The following is a 17,691-nucleotide window of genomic DNA, read 5'->3' on the forward strand; positions in this document are numbered from 1 at the left end:
CCTCATTACATCATTATCCTAATTAGAAAACTGTTTAACTATAAATCGTCAATTATCCACTTTGGTGTCTCACTTTCCACTGTTGCTGTTGACTTGTGAGGACATACCGGGCCTTAAACTCCACGCCCCACTGGAGAGTGTTTGTGTGTGTCTGTGTGTGAACGCGTGATAATCGGAAGGTCACCCTGCCCCTATTCCCCCGCATACCAGCCTTTCACTTGAGGAGGAGCAGTGAGTCCCTCAGGTTTGATATTTGGTTTGGAAGGCAACCTTTGTGTTCCATGATGTGTGTGTGTGTCACCACCGGAAGTAGACATGCAGGGGCCTTGTGATCTGTCATTATTGGTCTCAATGACTAATGAGGTAGATAAAGGCCTCTAAATTAAGTTTCCATTCCATTTAGAGAAGTTGCTCATGAGGAAACCAATGTAGCTTCTGGGTGCCTATTTCGTTAAGGTGCCGTCTGAATAACTTTTCATTGCTGGGTGTGTCACTGAATGCAGCCATCTGTACCTTTAAACTGATAAGACCAAGGACTTTGTGTACAGAGGTTACCGTTGCTGTGCAAATCAGTGAGTATAGTCAACTTGACTGTTGTTCAATTGACCCAAAACCATCAAAGTTGTTGAGTAAAGCTTAACTTTTCGATCATTCAGGGAGCTGGAAACGGGCCAATCCATCCGCTGTGTTCATAATAAAGACACACCTTGTGGTTGTTACCTAAACTCCTCAACACTCATGGCTTTGTTGACTCTGGTGGGTGTATTCCCATGCCCAGAACCGTGTTCCTTCTTGTCTGGAGAATTGCGCTCGGTAATAGTTATGCCATGTCTTGTGGCAACCACACAGACCATCTTCGCACTTCAAGAGCATTCCACCTTTTTTTTTTTTTTTACGACCCCATCCTTTTATTGTTGTTCCCGTCTCGGAGCACAGCTGGCAATGGTGTCATAGTGAAATGTGACATCCAGAACAATACATCTGCACACAGTGAACATGCTGCGATGTGTTGTGACTCAGATGCAGGCTTACGTTGTGTTTTGGTTTTTTTTCCACACAGTGATAAATTGTGTTTGTCCTGCAAAAATACAAACAAGTTTGGCCTCCTGGCGTGTTCCTCTTTTGCTTCACATATGTAAAGTCATGAAATTCCCAGCTGCTATTGTCACACAGACTCCCCACTCCCAATCCGGGTTTCTTTTCTTTTCTTTTTTTTTTTTTTTACATGTATCTGATGTTTGCCATGTTTCTGTTTTACAGATGAACGGGATCGTGTACAGAAAAAGACCTTCACAAAATGGGTGAACAAACACTTGATGAAGGTAAGAACTTGTTTCTGAAATGGGCACAATTCTGCACTCACAGTAAAACACACACACACACATAAAGAAAACATTGTGGGTAGAGAAAAAGCAAATTTCACCTTAAGGTGGCCACATATTTCACAAAAGCAAAACATTGTGGTTCACTGCACTCTTGCACCACAACCACAGAGATGACCAAAGGGTGAAGTTGTGGTCCAGATACACAAGTTGCACACAGCACAACATTGTGTTGGGATTTCTTCTCCTGGTTTTGCTTTTAATTGCACAATATTTGTTTTTAGTATATCGATGTGATATGTGGTGAACCATCACAATAATGTTATTGGGTTTATGGTAGGGATATATCAGCATTAAAAACCCATATCATAACTATGATGATATAAAATCCACAGATTTTTCTTTTAAAATAGTACTGAAACGCATAGAAAACATCCCATCACTTTTCTTTCAAAAACCCCAAAGCATATATATATATATATATATATATATATATATATATATATATATATATATAGTTACTCCATGATGTACTCCATGATATCTATTCATCCATCTGTGTGGTGTGTATGTATTACTAATTCATCTCAATTCATCAACATCACAAGAAGTTTCGTAATGATTAGTAGGTTTTTATTATTCACAGTAAGGAAATCAAAGAGTCAAGACAGAAGAAGTTCCAATGTCATATGAAATCCCCGTACAAAGCAAAGTTACACGGACAATGAGCCGAGTTTAAAACGTCCTGCAAGTGTGCACGACACAGGAAATGTTGGAGGCCCTTAAAAATGCATTATTTAATTAATTAATCTAAAACAAATCAAATAAAGTGCACAGATGGAAAACTCTCCTGAGTACTGCCTTCTGTCATGTTCCCATGGACCCTGAGCCAGTCACTTGGCTCCACCTGGATACTGGACTGTATTTAGCTTTACAAAGATAACTACTATAATCAGTTAAAATAATGATAATTTAAAAAAAAATGCTGCCTAACACAGTATCAGTTCATTTCTAAGTTAGCAGTAGTCCAGGATCAAGTTAACCATTAGTAGCCTAAGTAAAGACTGACTGACTTAATGAATTTTGAATAAGCAAAGTGTTATGAGAGCAACAGGATCAGATGTCTCCTCAGGTTCCTTCAATGCAGCGTTAAGTTGTGGATCGTTTGAAGCTGCAGGCCATTGTTTACTTAAAGATAATCCATCGGTCAACCGTTGGCTGTAAAAGTGACTACCACCCTCTACTCTCATGGACACTCATCAGCCAGCTGTTAATTGCTTCTCACTCGGTCCCCAGCTTTACGCTCCTCGCCAGACGTCCGCTCTGTCACCAGCCGAGACGCTATGCGAAGCGTCCGTCGGCACCCGTCCATTCTCGCATACCTCACTCCGACAGACTGAAAGCTCCGCAGTGCATCACACACTGGACGGGGAAGGGGTGTAAACGCGTCAGCAAGGGAGTGAAGTCAAACAGAGAATCATTACCAGTCAAAATTTCCCCCCCCCCCTGTAACACAACAGTCTTGTTTTCCCTGAAACCCCCCCCCCCCCCCCCCCAGAGGCATTAACATTTAGTGATTCCACATCATATGCATTTCACTCAACAGGTTTTCATATTTTTTTTCTGGAAGTAGAACAAGAGGGGAGGGGACAAAAAGTGAGCACAAAGACGGTGTGTACTGCTAACCGACCCTGCAACTGTGTGCGAACATATAGCGGTAACTCATTCCTGTTTTTCCTAAGTGGGAATACTGCCGGGTGACTCACAAGCACATCTGGACTCGCTTAGCTCCCTTCAGAAAGGCAGATCCCAGTCTGGGCTCAGAGCTCCATGCTCCATTGACGTCTAACGGTAGCACATGCGCTGCCCAGACTCTCAGGCCTGGGCGGGTGCTGGTATGTGTGTGCCCGCCTAAAACTGAAAGGCAGGCATTGATGCATGAAGAGCTGCATAATTCTTCCCGTCAGTGTAATTGTAACTGTTGTATGAAAAAAGAAATCACATAATGTGGATTGGAAATCACATAATGTTACATCAGGCTTTCAGTTTTAAACTGATGATGATGAAAGCCAGGAGACATTTGCTGATAGTTGAGGAATATTAGTCTTTAGCAATCACTGTCAACAAAACATCAGCTCCTGAAAGGTTGGGCTGTTGTAGGATGTTGCAGCATAAAAATGATTTGAAGAAGAAGGGTAAAATGCCGAGAAACAATAAAACTTAAGTGGAAGGTTTCACACCTAATTAGATTAGATTGGAATATGTGTAACTGCATAAGAAAATTCAACAACAGGATAAACCTTTTGGAGAAATCCATGCACCCATGTTTTAAAACAGCACAGATCTGTTAGAAGCCCTTAAATTGAAACGTCTGAACTGATTAATACACACAGAGGGGAAAGTGTTAATTGTGTGAAAGTGCTCTGGGAAGGTTAAACTGGTGTTAAACTGATTTAATGACTTAATGGGTGGCTCGACATGGAAAGACTTTAGGTTGAGTGCAGACCATGAAGAGCTGTAAAGGATCACCGAGTGGTGTCTCCCACTTGGTAAATCTAAACAGATAAGTTGAGCAGAGCGACGGACCAGATTCCAAGCAACCGTTTCATTAAATATATAACAAAGACTGAGATTATGTGGAGCTGGCAGTGGTAGGAAGGAGAAAACTGAAGTTTAGATGGTGGAGCATGAAGTTTTTCCTGTTTCCTGTAAAAAATGTTGATTTTTAGAGCCTTATGATCTTAAGGAAATGCATGATGGCATGCAATAATGAGGTTAATGTCTTTGTGCTTTGGGATCTCCCCTTTCAGGGAACAGTGCACACAATCATTCATTGTTTTTTTGTAAATCAATCACTATAAATGCTTATATGCTGATATTTAATATTATTACAGCGTAAAGTGTAGGCATGAATGCATATTGCAGTGAGTAATCTGCATATTGATAATGAATTTATAATGCATTGCAAAGACGTATTTTAATAAAAGACATATTTTGGAACAGAATGTATTATAAGAGTAAAAGAGACAAAAAGAGACAAATTAAGATTATAAAAATTAATTTGTGAAAAACTGTACATTTTATAGTCATGACAATGATGGACTATATATAAAGACTTAAAAGTTGGTCACCAGCAGGAAAAGAGTAATAGGTTGTTGTTTTTTCTTGTCTTTGGTTCCATTCAATCAATCACTCAGATCATCAGACAAAGCATGAAATGGGTGAAGAGTCATTATAGCACATAGCGCATCCTTCCTCGCTTTGAAAGTAAACTGCACAAGATGAAACATGTTGCGAGAGTGTTGTTTATAGAAAGCGGGGGGCCGGGGGGTCAGGGGCTGTCAGCCACAACCACGTTCATTGTTGCACTAATGATTTTCACCTTGAAAAGACCTTTTTCTCTTTGCATCTGGGAGGGCAATTTGTAGTGTAACACCTCGTTTTCAGCAGCAGCTAAACACAACCGCAGCCGCTTTGGGACAGGGTAATGGACGGGTGGTGACAGATGCTCGTCGGTGCTCAGATTACACGGTGAAGAAAATCACAATAGACGTGGATATACATGCCTAATTAGCCTCTTTCATTTATGCTTGAAACAAGGAAGCAACTGGAAAAAATATGCTTCAACTGTTTGCAGAAGTGGTTTTCAAAGTGACAGGGGTCCTTTCTTATGCAGGAATCAGAGTGCTTTATTAGGGACAAAGCAGCAGGAAAGATTCATAGCAGAAAACCAACGGCTCATCTCACAAATGCATATCCTTTACAGATATGTCACCGTTAAGAAAAATAATTGGGCTTTCCAAGACAAAAAGGTGCAAATTAAATTAAAATAGGCCCAGGTCTTGCATTTGAAATGAAGTAGGAGAGTTTCGGAGTGTGAACAGGGACCTCTAGTGGCCAACAGTGTTGAGTGCATTCACAAACTTCACACAGACAGGCAGGCAGGGGCATATCAGAGTCAGCTCCAAAGACTGGTGGAGGATCGTGTTGGAATCCCTGCCAGGATAAATCAGCTTCTGTTGTAACTTGCAAAGAAAAATTTACTCTCATTCCACTTCAGGGTTGAAGCTTCTTTTTTTTTTTTTCTCCCTCCATGCGGTCCAACACACCCGCCTTCATTTGTTTGTGATGTACAAACACGAAAGAATACGTTTGTTTTGTGATCCAGTGTTTCATCTTTCTGTGTTTCATTTTATGTTTTGTTTGTGACCCCTTCCTGTCCTCCTCGTTTCCATTCTCATCCCTCCATCTGTCGCTCAGCGTTGGAGGGGACAGGTAGGTGGCAGCACGTTGGGACGGGACTTTACTGAGTGTCTGGTCACTTGCATGTAGATTGCCCCCACCCTTCCTCCTCACCCTCCTCCTCCTGTGCAGGCTTGTGTTCTCCGGCAATATCAGGACTTTTTTTTTTTTTTTTTTAATTCCCCTCACATATCTGACTCACTTCATGTTCTGGTTGTAATTATCACTCCACACAAGGATGATCTCTGTGTCACATATCTGATTTCCAGAAAATAAAAAAAACATTTTGTTGGTTTTATATTCGCCAGAGCACCTTTTTACCCCTCTTTAAAAAAAGTCAAAATCCGATCCGTTGCCTCTCAGGGTTCACAGCTGCTTTTTGGCAGTGGGATGACAAGATAGGCTGTGCTGCTGACGGCGATGCATTCCTGACTTGTGTCGGATTGTGGTCGTTCACAAACTGCTGCCAGCAACTACAAAACCCTGAAATAACACTGTTTAAAAAAAAATCTGATTGGATTTGAATTGTGATTGCAGAATAACTCTTTTTATCAAACTGCACCAAGTACTGCTGAGTGATTGTGACAGGTGTTGTGCTGTTGATTGAATCCTGTTTTTCTTTCCCGTCTTCTCCAGTCGCAGCGTCATGTGACAGATCTGTACGAAGACCTTCGAGATGGACACAACCTCATCTCGCTGTTGGAGGTCCTCTCTGGGGAATCACTGGTGAGAACATCTGTCACTGCTTTTTTTTTGTTGTTGTTTTTTTTAATGGATATTTGCCAAAAGATATGGAAGTGAATAGCATCTTGATAAATAATTCTGACTGTATAAAGGGTTTTTTTTTTTTGGGGGGGGGGGTCAAAGAATATTGGTCTAAAATGACAAGCTGGAGTTTCACCCAACAAAATGGTCTTTCGGGGGAAAAGAAACTAAACTATATACATTCAGGTATCATAGGAGGACAACCTGAATGTAAAACACCTCCAAGTTTAATTTTTCATTCATTTCCAATATGCTTCCAAGCAAATGTGACTAACTTAAAACAATGCATCATCCTTTCACCCTGTACATAATCGTAATTATTTTCACAAGGTTTTCTTGCCTTTGTTTGACTCAAATTATTGCATTTTTGGGAAAACAGTTTGATTTATGATCCAAACTCCGTCTTTGGCATCTTCTTTGGTTTTCTGGGGGTTTTTTTCTTCAACTTTTCTCAGCCTTAACGCTCCGATGCTCATTTTAAAGGCGGACAGCCATTATTTTGTGTTCTTGCATTCAGAAATGTTCAGAAAAGCTTCTCTGCACTGCTGCTCTTGATGATGATGATGATGACGATGATGCTTGAAGCTTCTTCTGCCAGCTCCAGCTTTGCCCATTCTTGGGAATGCCTCCATAGCCTTAACACATTAACACCTCCCTGGTGTGTTCGTACGCCCGTCTGATCCGCACTTCTTCTCTTCCAATCCTCTCTCCACTACTTCTTCCTCTAACCTCCGTCTGTGCGTGCTGATGTTTGCCGTCTGGCCTCGGCGTCCTCTCCCTCGCCTCGCTGCTCCTTTCTGGAGGTCAGCCTAGGGAGAGGGACGTGGTCAGGAGCGCCCGGCTGGTGAGTGGGTTTCCGACTTAACCGTCCTCTACCTGCACTTTCCATTGTGGCTGTGCATGGATCTCCACTCCGTTCATGTTGTTTTTTTTTTGTTTTTTTTTCATTTCTCTCAAAACAACCTTTTTTCTTTTTTGGCTCATGCAGTTCCAGTATTTCCCATCATGTTGAGTTTTTTTTTTTTTCTTTTTCCCTTTATGTGGGATGGCGGTCAACAGGACTAAGACAAATGTAACGTTTAAGGACAAGAATCTATTAACCATTTTACCTAATCGGAGTGTCGCCATTCAACCTACAATTATCCAGTCCTCATTAATTTCCTTCCTTCTGCTCCACCAAAAGGACCGTCTGTACGTCTGGTAGCACTGCAGATCGTTCCGTGTAGCTAAGCATGTCTCTTCTTCCTCCTCCACAGCCCAGAGAGAAAGGCCGCATGCGATTCCACAAACTGCAGAATGTACAGATAGCACTGGACTTCCTCAAACATCGACAGGTAAGCTGCATGAAAAGCAGGCGTCTGAAGCCGTTTTTGGTGCGTTGGCGTCGCGCTCTGACCACCGACAATGTTTCCCTTAGGTCAAGCTGGTTAACATCAGGAATGACGACATCGCCGACGGGAACCCCAAGCTCACCCTGGGGTTAATATGGACCATCATCCTCCACTTCCAGGTCTCCTCCTCTGTCAGTGTTTTGTTCCATTTTATTATTACCCTGTCACCTTGCCTCTGGGATCTGCTCCTCTCCACTGCCGTTTCTCCTCGGAGCCAATCAGGATGGACTCTCCTCTTCGAAACGTCATCTAAAAATATTCCTCATCAAGACATGCTCACATCACCCATATCCATATGTTAACACACTAACACCACACAGTGTAGATCATTTGAACTGTTATGAGAAATCAAACACCATCAGGGTGTGTGAGCGTGAGTCAGCCTGTCCCAGAGGAGCGGGCGTGTCCAGCCTGCAAGATCTATTGACACGTTCCACTCCCAGTCACAGCCCAAACACACTTCCTGTGTATGCCAAGAGCTGCCAGGCAGAAAGCCCTGGGCATCGGCCGAGTCGTCGGGGCGTCACCCTCACAGGCATAGAAAGTAGTGGTTTAGATTCATATTGTTCATATTTAAAGGGTGAAAAACATTAAAGGAATAGCTGATAAGCTAAGCCTGGGAAAGCAGTGAGACAGTGGTATGCACACATTAGTCGACACACACCGTTCCCATTCTTTACTGATACAAAAGGAGGAACATAAGACAGCTGGGTGAGTGCTGGCTACTGATGAGTCATGAAGACTGAAGGAGTATTATTTCCCTCCAAACAACTCTACATCGCTTCAATTCATTTAGCTGGAATATCAAAAAGTTATCTTAGTTTTATTTTATTTTTTTCTTAATATTTTGCAGCCTTATGACACAGGAAAAAAGTCAGAATTATACTTTTCTTTTACGTTTTCTTTTGCAGATTTGCAAGGAAAACACACACACACACACAAAATGGAAAACCTGCTGCCGGCCATGACTCATCTTCCCCACACAAGTTTCCTGAATTCAGCTGTATCTGTGTGCCACAGCTGCTCTTGTGTTTTCCAAATTCAGACAAGGCAGAAGTCCCCCAAAAAATCCTCTGAACAAGTGATTCCAATGAAAATAAAGTGCAAAATCAATGGTGAAAGGTGCAAATCGGTTAGTGGGTTAAAAAGAAACTAAATACTGATGGTGCGTCTGATGGTGTGTTCATGCAACTACGACCTATGCAGAGTCGCTATCAGATTCACTCTGCAGATAACTGACAATGTTGGTATCAGACATATAAGCCTATGTACCAATTAAAAACTTGCTTATAAAGTCAATATTGTTGCCTTGACATGTAAAAATACAGCTGCTTTTATTGGCAGCAAACTACAAAGCTCTAGTGCAGGGGTGTCAAACTCATTTTAGTTCAGAGACCACATACAGCCCAATATCATAAGTGGACCAGATTGGTAAACTAGTGCTAAAATAATATTTAAATTTAAGCTTTGCATTCTTGCAGCATCAGTTTGAAAAAATGCCTTGTTTTTGCAAAATGTTTCATAATTAGACTTTAATATCTGAACAAAAAGACAATTTTTAATGACACTTTTTGGTGCAAAATCTTGTGAAATGTAAAAAAAAAAATTCCAAAATGTTTTTTATAGACGAATCATAATATTAAAAAGACAATGGCTTCTTTGCAGTTGTGAATTATTTGCTTGATTGTTTCCTGTGCCAAATTGGATCGTCTTGCCACCTCCCAAATAGATTATGAACACACCATTAAACCAGTTCAGTTTTGGAATAATTTCAATAAAATCAGGGTCTTTTGGTTTTCCACTAATGACTAATTTTATTTTCCACAATTCCTCAGCGTACATTACCCACAATCCCTCTGTGTCCCAGTTGATAACGTTGTGCATCTGCATGGATCGTTCCAGATCTCAGACATTCATGTGAACGGCCAGTCCGAGGACATGACGGCCAAAGAGAAGCTGCTTCTCTGGTCCCAGAGGATGACGGACGGCTACCAGAGCATCCGCTGCGACAACTTCACCACCAGCTGGAGGGACGGCAAGCTCTTCAACGCCGTCATACACAAGCACTAGTGAGTCTGGTCTACTTGAGTGGTAATAAGCTTGTCCTTCTGTGTAATACTGGCATTCAGCTTTTCTCCTTTTTGGAATTTCTGTGGAGTGAGTATCCAAATACAACGGTGTTGCCTTAGGATGCAGGGCTTTCGAATGACTTTTTTAGGGTCATAAAAAAAAAAAACCCACTATCATCTGTAAGTTTAATTTAATGTAGCGTGCACTGGCGCAGAAGTGACTGAGTGCTTGGAATGCCTTCAAATGTCAAATTGCCTTTGATAATATTCCAGTTTTAACCTGCGCACCAAAACAGAATTCTTGCCCTCAGCACTTATGAGACATCTCTATCCTTGCACATATCTGTGGCTGTTTTTCAGTATATTAACTTCCATCCTGAAGGACTCACCCCCGCTGGGCTGAAAGTGCATTGGGCCTCTCTCAACCAGATTCTATGTTCTTTGTCACCTTCTTAGTTGTTAATGACTCGTTGGCTGTACTGCCAATAAAAAGCTAAACTGTCCTCATGCTAGAAGGTAGATTTTTATTCAAAACTGTTGTTACACACATAGGTTGGCACTAAAATTCCTTTCATGGTTTAATTATATTCCATTACAATCCAACAAATGTAACAATAAACATGTTTTAACTCTAAAAGGAAAATGTTAACCTTCAGTTATTATTTCTCATTAAAGTTATTGTTGTGCTTTTTTAATATTTTTGATGTCATAAATAATCTGGGATATTAATTTTATTGTTGATTAAACCCTTCCTCGCTATATTATTGTGGTGGTTGAATCTATCAACAATTCACCCATTCACAAGCTGAGCTGAATTAGATCACAAACAATTTTAAAAAATCATTTTGCAATCTTATCTAAATCATTTGACACAGCAGGAAAACGGTTGAGATTAACATGTATGGAAAATAAAAACCTATTTACTTCAAACTTTTACTGTGGCTGTCAAAGATAAGAAGAATATTTTGGGGGTAATAATGATGCGCACCAGCAATAATCCTAAGTATTATGAACTACTTACATATCTGAAAAGCCCTTGTGGGTCGTGTTACACTAATGCTGGCTAAACATGACCTTGAGCACTTTTCTGTTTTCACTCAAGACAACAGTAACTATAGTAACTTACATGTTAGTAATTGTCATCATTACTGCAAAAAGCCATTGTATATGACTTTATTTTGGAAACATTCAGCTGGCCTTCCTTTTAAAAACATTCTTTAAACTTGTTTTCTGGTAACCAGACAGTACTCAAACCCTTTCAGAAAGTCTGCATTCATGTGTCTCCAAGAACTTTTAAAGCCTTCAGGCTCAGAATACCAGCTGTAGGTGTTGGCTGTGAGTAATTCTGTACTTAGAACTCAGTTAGGGTTCGTATTAAGGTGTTATGTTGAGATCATAACGCCTCTATTAAACGTGAAAGGCTTGTTAAACAGTTTAAAACCTACTATCAGTCGTCGTTCATACTGTTGAACCCTAAATATGGTAATCCCCTCCAAAGCTGTTGTGTGGCTTTAGATTGGCATTCGTGGCTGAAGATTGCCTTTGTGTGGTGGCATCCTGGGAAATAAATGTGCTCGGGTTTCTCAGGAAGCTTCATCAATGAAATGGTGCCGTGGCTTGGTTTTATGCAAGCTGGTGGAGAAAAAAAAAAAGCGACTAGATTGAAGAAATGTTTGCTTTTTCATCAGTGCCATTATGATTTCAGTCGAAAAGGTGCCTGCAGGGACAAGTTTCCTTCAACCTGAGCGTGTACCTGCAGCTTTTCTCTGCCTCTTAGGCACACTCTTGAGGCTGGCTCGATTCTGCTTTTCATAAAATCTCAGGGGTGTGGTGTGTGTGGGCGTGTGTGTGTGTGTGTGTCTCTGTGAAAGCTGCTGTGTTAGTTCATGCGGAGGCATTGGTCAGGACGGGATGTCCAGGATTTAATTACGTGTGATGACGCATTCCAATCTGGATTTGAAAAGCCGCGACGGACGTTACCTCGTCCCTGGAAAGCGTGGGTCGAGGACCGATCCCTCGGGTTTTACCAGGAGGAAGCTTCTCTACCTCCTTCACAAGGATTAAGAGAGTTTTCAGAAGATGATTAGCAACCGGGACGTGGATTTGCGTGGATTTGTGTGACAACATAGACGAACCCGTCACCTATCTTTTATACCTTGTCACAAACTGCCATGTTTGGCTCAAAGAAGAAGCCGAAACAGAAGAAACGGAGCCTGAGCTTCATCGGCAGGAAGGTCTCCCGCTCCGTCAGCGATGTGGAGGACCGCGTGGTGATGCTGTGCGAGGACGTCCCGTCGGAGGCGTCCTCCGGGGACTCGGGGAGGGGCTCTCAGAGCTCCGGGGCTCGCTCGAGCAGCGAGGAGCTGGGGCATGCGTGGCGGTCTCACAGCTTCCACGGGAAAGAGGGGGAGAGCATGAAGAGCTCCCCCCAGCTGATGAGGCAGCATTCTGTTGCGCCCGTGTACGCCATCACCACAGTGCATCCCCCTCCTCGTGTCAGAGAGATGTATGAATCTGAATTGCTCACTTGACTGCATAATCAAAATGGATATGAAGACCTGTGAAGTGCTAATTTATCATATTTAGTATTAGTCAATAATGCATGCACGCTAGATGTGATGGGCTTCCCGCATGTATTCGATCGTCTCGCTCTTCACTCTGCACATTTTTGTCTCCTCTTGGAGTCGTGCTGCGGCCGGTCGCCCACTTAAACCATGTCAGCTTCCATTATGTTGCTGCTCGCTGTGATACATTCCACCTATAGATGCTCTGACATCTGCCAGAGACTCAAACGCCCAGAGGACAGAAAAAGGCAGGTGCTCATATAGAGAGTGAGCAGGTGGGCTTTTTTTTTTTCATTTCATGGTATTTAGCCGCTGGCAGGAGGCCTGAGAGGCTACTACTGTACAAGGATGGAAGTTGTATGATCTTAGTTTTTAAAAAAGCTTGAACTACACTGCAGAAATGAAAACATGACCAAAATCTTTATACTCTGTCTGGAACAGTTTTAGCTGCCCCATTAACAATAACACAATTATAATTTGCTCCCGCTGCATTCAATGGAATAATTGTTAACCTCCATCTATTTGTTTATCATAATTTTCAAATCAAAACTCTCCCCAAAAAATACTTCATTAAAAAGGCATTCATTATTCATTATTAATAAAAGGCATCTTATTCTTGTCAGTGACATTTGGACTTTGCCAGTAAAACTCAAAGTTTCAAACTTCCGAGTGTAATTTCAGACATTAAAAGTCAAACCAAAGCATGAAGCACCAATTTAAAATAGTAAATCAATAATGAAAACAACAGCCCAAATGTGATATTCAGTCACTTATAAAGCAGAAACGCAGTCGCAAATCTTTTTGCAAACTTCCTAAAGTTTGAGATTTTGCTCTTGCAGCAGGAAACTGACCGTGGGCGGGACTTCCTACTTGGTTTGCGACAATTTTTTGGCTCACATATACGCCTCCCTTCAATAGAATTTTAGGTTCATGTTAAAAAAAACAGGTTCAAAGAAATAACACCAGATGGAAATCGATACTGCAGATCACTTTTTATTCATTGATTTATTTTTCCATCTTGTTAATCGCTGCTATTTCTTCGTTTCCCAGTCCCAGGCTCATCGACATGGGCAGAGTGTACCGACAGAGCAACCAGGAGAACCTGGAGCAGGCTTTCGGTGTGGCCGAGAGGGACCTGGGAGTGACACGCCTGCTGGACCCCGAAGGTGAGCCTGACCAACCGTCGGTACACTATTTCTGTAATACGCCATTGCAGCCCAACTCATCCTTCCTTTACTCTTTCAGACGTCGACGTCCCACACCCTGACGAGAAATCCATCATCACATACGTGTCGTCCTTGTACGACGCCATGCCTCGGGTGGAAGTGCACGACACCAGAACTAACGTAAGAGGAGAAGTTGTGTTATGAAATGGGCCTTTGGATCACACAGATGTTTGCTGGAACTTGATCAGATTTGTTTTAAACCGAAATACCTTGTGACTCTGCTCGTAAACAAGCTTTTGTTATCTGTAAGCAATTCAAAGACAAATAGGAGTCTTGTGAAATCAAGCATCCAAGGAAATTGGCTCACGCTGCCAGAGAAGGAAGGGCTTTGTCATGTAATGTGATGGTCAGACGTCTCAAGTCATGTTTTTAAACTTCACCTGTGGAGAAATCGTGTTGATCACAGATTAAATATAGACTTTTCCACATTTTCATTTTGATTTAGTGAAAAGAAGTACAGATACATTATAAAAAGCATCTAATTTAATGCATTTCTTTTCTTTTCTTTTTTTGCATTCTTACAATTAGCCATTTGAGAGATTATTTATCGTAATATCTGAGAAAAATCTTCAACATTTCTCCCACCATTGTTTTACTTCTCCCTCCCTCTTCAACAACACCCACCTCTCCTCTCGGCCTCCTCATTCTCTCACACAAGACCTGGATTGTGGCGACCTAATCGAGTTTAGGATAATGTGTGTGTGTGTGTGACTGAAGGAGAATGGAGACACAGCAGAAGAAGAGCCCCCCCCCCCCCCCCCCCCCCCCCGTTAGCTGCTGTTAAACGTCTCCCGCTGTCTTTTTCTGCTGTGTGGGCTGCAGGAGCTGGAGCTGCGCTGGCAGGAGTACTACGAGCTGGTGACCCTTCTTCTGCAGTGGATCCGGCACCATGTCATGATCTTCGAGGAGAGGAAGTTCCCCACCAGCTATGAAGAGATCGAGGTGGGCTCATTTTATTGAAGAAATGTGCATAAATCTTTTGTTTCTAATCCCAATCCCAACCAAGAAAAAGTTCCTCAAATAGTTTGTGCATGTATGAGACATGTAAAGGCAATCTCTTCCAAAATGTCTGAACATGTACAGATAAATAACTCTATTCGGAAGTATTGTTGCTTTATGGGTGTGGCAGCGCCACGGCTGAGAAAAAGCAACCAAGAGGCAGAGAATGTTTCACTTTAATCTTTCCTGGATTGCCACTGTGCCACTCCCAGTAATGCTTCGAATCAAAACCGTGGCGTGACTTTAGTTTTTTTCCTTCTAATTCATACTGAAACCAGAGCACCACCATAGCGAGTCAGCTTTCTTTGAAAACAGTGCGCCGAGTGAAGTTTGGTGTTTGTTTTATTTTCTTCTCTAAACACAGACAGTTTGATTCTGTGACTCTTGTAAAAGGCTGATTTGATTTACACCAGTCATGGGAATAGACGTCAGGTCACCTCATTGTATGCACTCCTATCAGCTGCTGTGCGACTTTAGCTTCTCATCAAAAGACATTTAAATACAATTAAAAAGATGCAAATTGCTACTATAATTGTCTCTGGTGCATTTTTATTTTCCATAGCTTCTTTGGCGCCAGTTCTTGAAGTTCAAGGAGAATGAGCTACCAGTGAAAGAGACTGACAAGAACCGCTCCAAACACATCTACCAGTCATTCGAGGTTAGTTTTCACCTTTTTTTTTCCCACCAAATAAAAAGGATTAATAAATGTGACTGACCCGTTATGCTTGTTATACACAGAGTGCAGTGCATGCTGGTCAGGTGAAGGTCCCCCCAGGCTACCATCCCATCGATGTGGAGAAGGAATGGGGTCGACTGCACGTGGCCATCCTGGAGAGAGAACGGCTACTCAGGATAGAGTTTGAGAGGTCAGCAGATATTACTCAATACTGGTCTTGTTGAGTAAAAGACAGTAATGTCTCCACGTGACAGAGGAACTGTCGGTTCCAGTCAAGGAAGAGTGCTTTCCAAACATAACCTCCTGGAGGTGAGAAGTGATAGTCTCCATCCAAACTGCTAAAAATAGTATTAAAATTAGGCTAATAGAAGAGCTGTGTTTCCTGACTGTATTAGGATAATCTCTGCCTTGGCTTCTCCTGTAAAAGGGTCAAGAAAAGTGAACACAGGAGGGGATTTTTAAATGCCTCCCTCTCGCTCTCGCTCTCTCTCTCTCTCCAAAATTATATAAGTTCCATATTGAATTAAAGGTGAGGCTTATTCTGGATAATGGATCCATGATATAAGGACCTCAACCAAAATTAAATCGCTTCTTCTTTTGCATATTATTTGCTCCTCTGCAAATTTCATCGAAATATGTCTAGTTTTTGTAAAACCAACACACAAATCAATAGCAAAACTGACCCAGCAGGGTGTAAGGCGAAGGTGAGTTGTGTTCATTTTGTCATTCTGAAAACGTTTATTAGAGACTCTTTTGTAATGACAGATAGGAAACGTGTCAGCAAGGTAAAATCTCCCCTGCATCTACCTGTCGTTACAAAAGATTATAATATAGGTTAATGAGAAGGCTTTTATAGATGTTACTCTGTGATTTGAAAAGTTAGATTTGTTGACCAAAAATAATATATTCAAAAACGTTTGTGATTATAAATCATTGTGGATTGATGATTTCTGCCTTTTTAATGAAACGGTTGGTAACTTCACGTAAAATCTGCCGAAATCAGGTCCCATAAAGGTCAGCATAGGTTATATAAATTAAACTTAAGTGATGTTGAACATTATTTAGACATGTTTGGGTTTATGTCTGTTTTTATTTTTATTTAGATTTACCCAATAACGTGAAATATTTTCCTCAAGCCTCTTCAAATGTGACAACCTGAGTGTTCTTGAACACACCGACACAATTAGGCCCGATGAAACTTTGTGAAAATTTGCGTCATGCCAGGAAAATGGCATGATTTCATGTCATGGGATTGTCCGGAAAGCATTCGGTCCGCCTGCTTAGTTGACGCTTCTGATACGCAGAGCGACCGAGTCAGCAGACTCGACTCCTTTGTCTGTGAACGCAGGCGACTTTTCTCTCACTGCAAGCTTCTGCGGTGGCAGTGTGAGGAGGGCCGACTTCAGCCTAGGCCCGTACACATGGCGTTCGTCACCGACCCTCATAGACTAGAGTTTCTGTTGCATTGTAGGAGGCCGTAAGTGGTTTTGGGCTCGGGTTAGGGTTTTGGGTCTTGAAAGATCTTGGAGGACTCTTTTATAACTGGTTGTCGTCCAAAGAGGTATTTTGTCTTGCTGATTTCCGTTTCTCTTCGTTCAGACTGGAGAGGCTCCAGAGGATTTACAGTAAGATCCAGATGGAGTCTGGAGCGTCTGACGATCAGCTCAGCCACCTGGAAGCACTGCTGCAGAAGGTGAGTCCCCGAACTCTTCAAATAAGAAGCTTTACAGATACTTCAATTTTGATTCAACCGTAATTTAATAACGACACAAAAATGTCTCAGCTCAATTCTTTCATAAGATTAGTTAGTTTTCTTCTTGGAGAGCAGACCTGGTCAACATCAAGCCTGTGGACCTCAGGGTGTCACGGGGAAATGGTTATTATTGGCTTTATTACATCAGAAATGCTCAAATTGTTCATGTTGTTAGCCATTATTATGTTTTTGGTTGTGTCTCACACTTTGGCGAGCAGAGCAATTGTTACACCTCAAAACTGGTGTTTCACTGTGGAAAATGAGCCGATTAATGAAAAAATATATTTTGGATTTACTTATGGACTGAAGACAAAGAATAAGAAAGAAAAAATTACACAGTTTTTGTGTTTAAGAACGGCTTTTTATCAGGAGATGAGTCAACTTAATTAACTGCCATCAGTAGTCATGCAAATTTTTCATGTGTCCCTTTGCAAAAATGAGTTGCCAGTTACCACCGTGTTGGTTCTTGATCAAAGTAAGATATTGAAATTGATTTTGCCCACATGTCTTCCAGGATATCCGTCTCATGAATTCAGGGAAACCTCCTCAGCACACGGCAGAGGTGGAAAGAGAGCTGAACAAGGCAGAGGACGTGGTCCGCCTGCTGTTTAATGACGTGCAGGTACTCAAGGATGGGCGCCACCCTCAGGCCGATCAAATGTACCGCAGGTAGGTGCACCCAAG

The 17,691-nt window shown here is 41.8% G+C and overlaps 1 protein-coding gene across 14 annotated transcripts in view; it reads left to right on the top strand.

Moving 5' to 3' along the window:
* Nucleotides 1-17,691, top strand: part of LOC308133581 (plectin-like) — a 126,754-nt gene that overhangs the window by 85,584 nt on the left and 23,479 nt on the right. For 7 of the 14 annotated variants that reach the window (XM_080501026.1, XM_080501016.1, XM_080501023.1 and 4 more), the window contains exons 2-14: nucleotides 1,261-1,322; nucleotides 5,583-5,597; nucleotides 6,201-6,290; nucleotides 7,586-7,663; nucleotides 7,747-7,839; nucleotides 9,623-9,789; nucleotides 13,404-13,519; nucleotides 13,599-13,699; nucleotides 14,402-14,521; nucleotides 15,141-15,236; nucleotides 15,317-15,444; nucleotides 16,854-16,947; nucleotides 17,522-17,676. In XM_080501026.1, coding sequence (XP_080357152.1) covers nucleotides 1,261-1,322; nucleotides 5,583-5,597; nucleotides 6,201-6,290; nucleotides 7,586-7,663; nucleotides 7,747-7,839; nucleotides 9,623-9,789; nucleotides 13,404-13,519; nucleotides 13,599-13,699; nucleotides 14,402-14,521; nucleotides 15,141-15,236; nucleotides 15,317-15,444; nucleotides 16,854-16,947; nucleotides 17,522-17,676 — 1,315 coding nt within the window. The remainder of the gene's footprint in view (nucleotides 1-1,260; nucleotides 1,323-5,582; nucleotides 5,598-6,200; nucleotides 6,291-7,585; nucleotides 7,664-7,746; nucleotides 7,840-9,622; nucleotides 9,790-13,403; nucleotides 13,520-13,598; nucleotides 13,700-14,401; nucleotides 14,522-15,140; nucleotides 15,237-15,316; nucleotides 15,445-16,853; nucleotides 16,948-17,521; nucleotides 17,677-17,691) is intronic. The other 7 variants (XM_080501015.1, XM_080501017.1, XM_080501020.1 and 4 more) reach the window with 1 other exon arrangement.

Source organism: Blennius ocellaris (genome assembly GCF_963422515.1).
Source record: "Blennius ocellaris genome assembly, chromosome: 8".
Lineage (NCBI taxonomy): Eukaryota > Metazoa > Chordata > Actinopteri > Blenniiformes > Blenniidae > Blennius > Blennius ocellaris.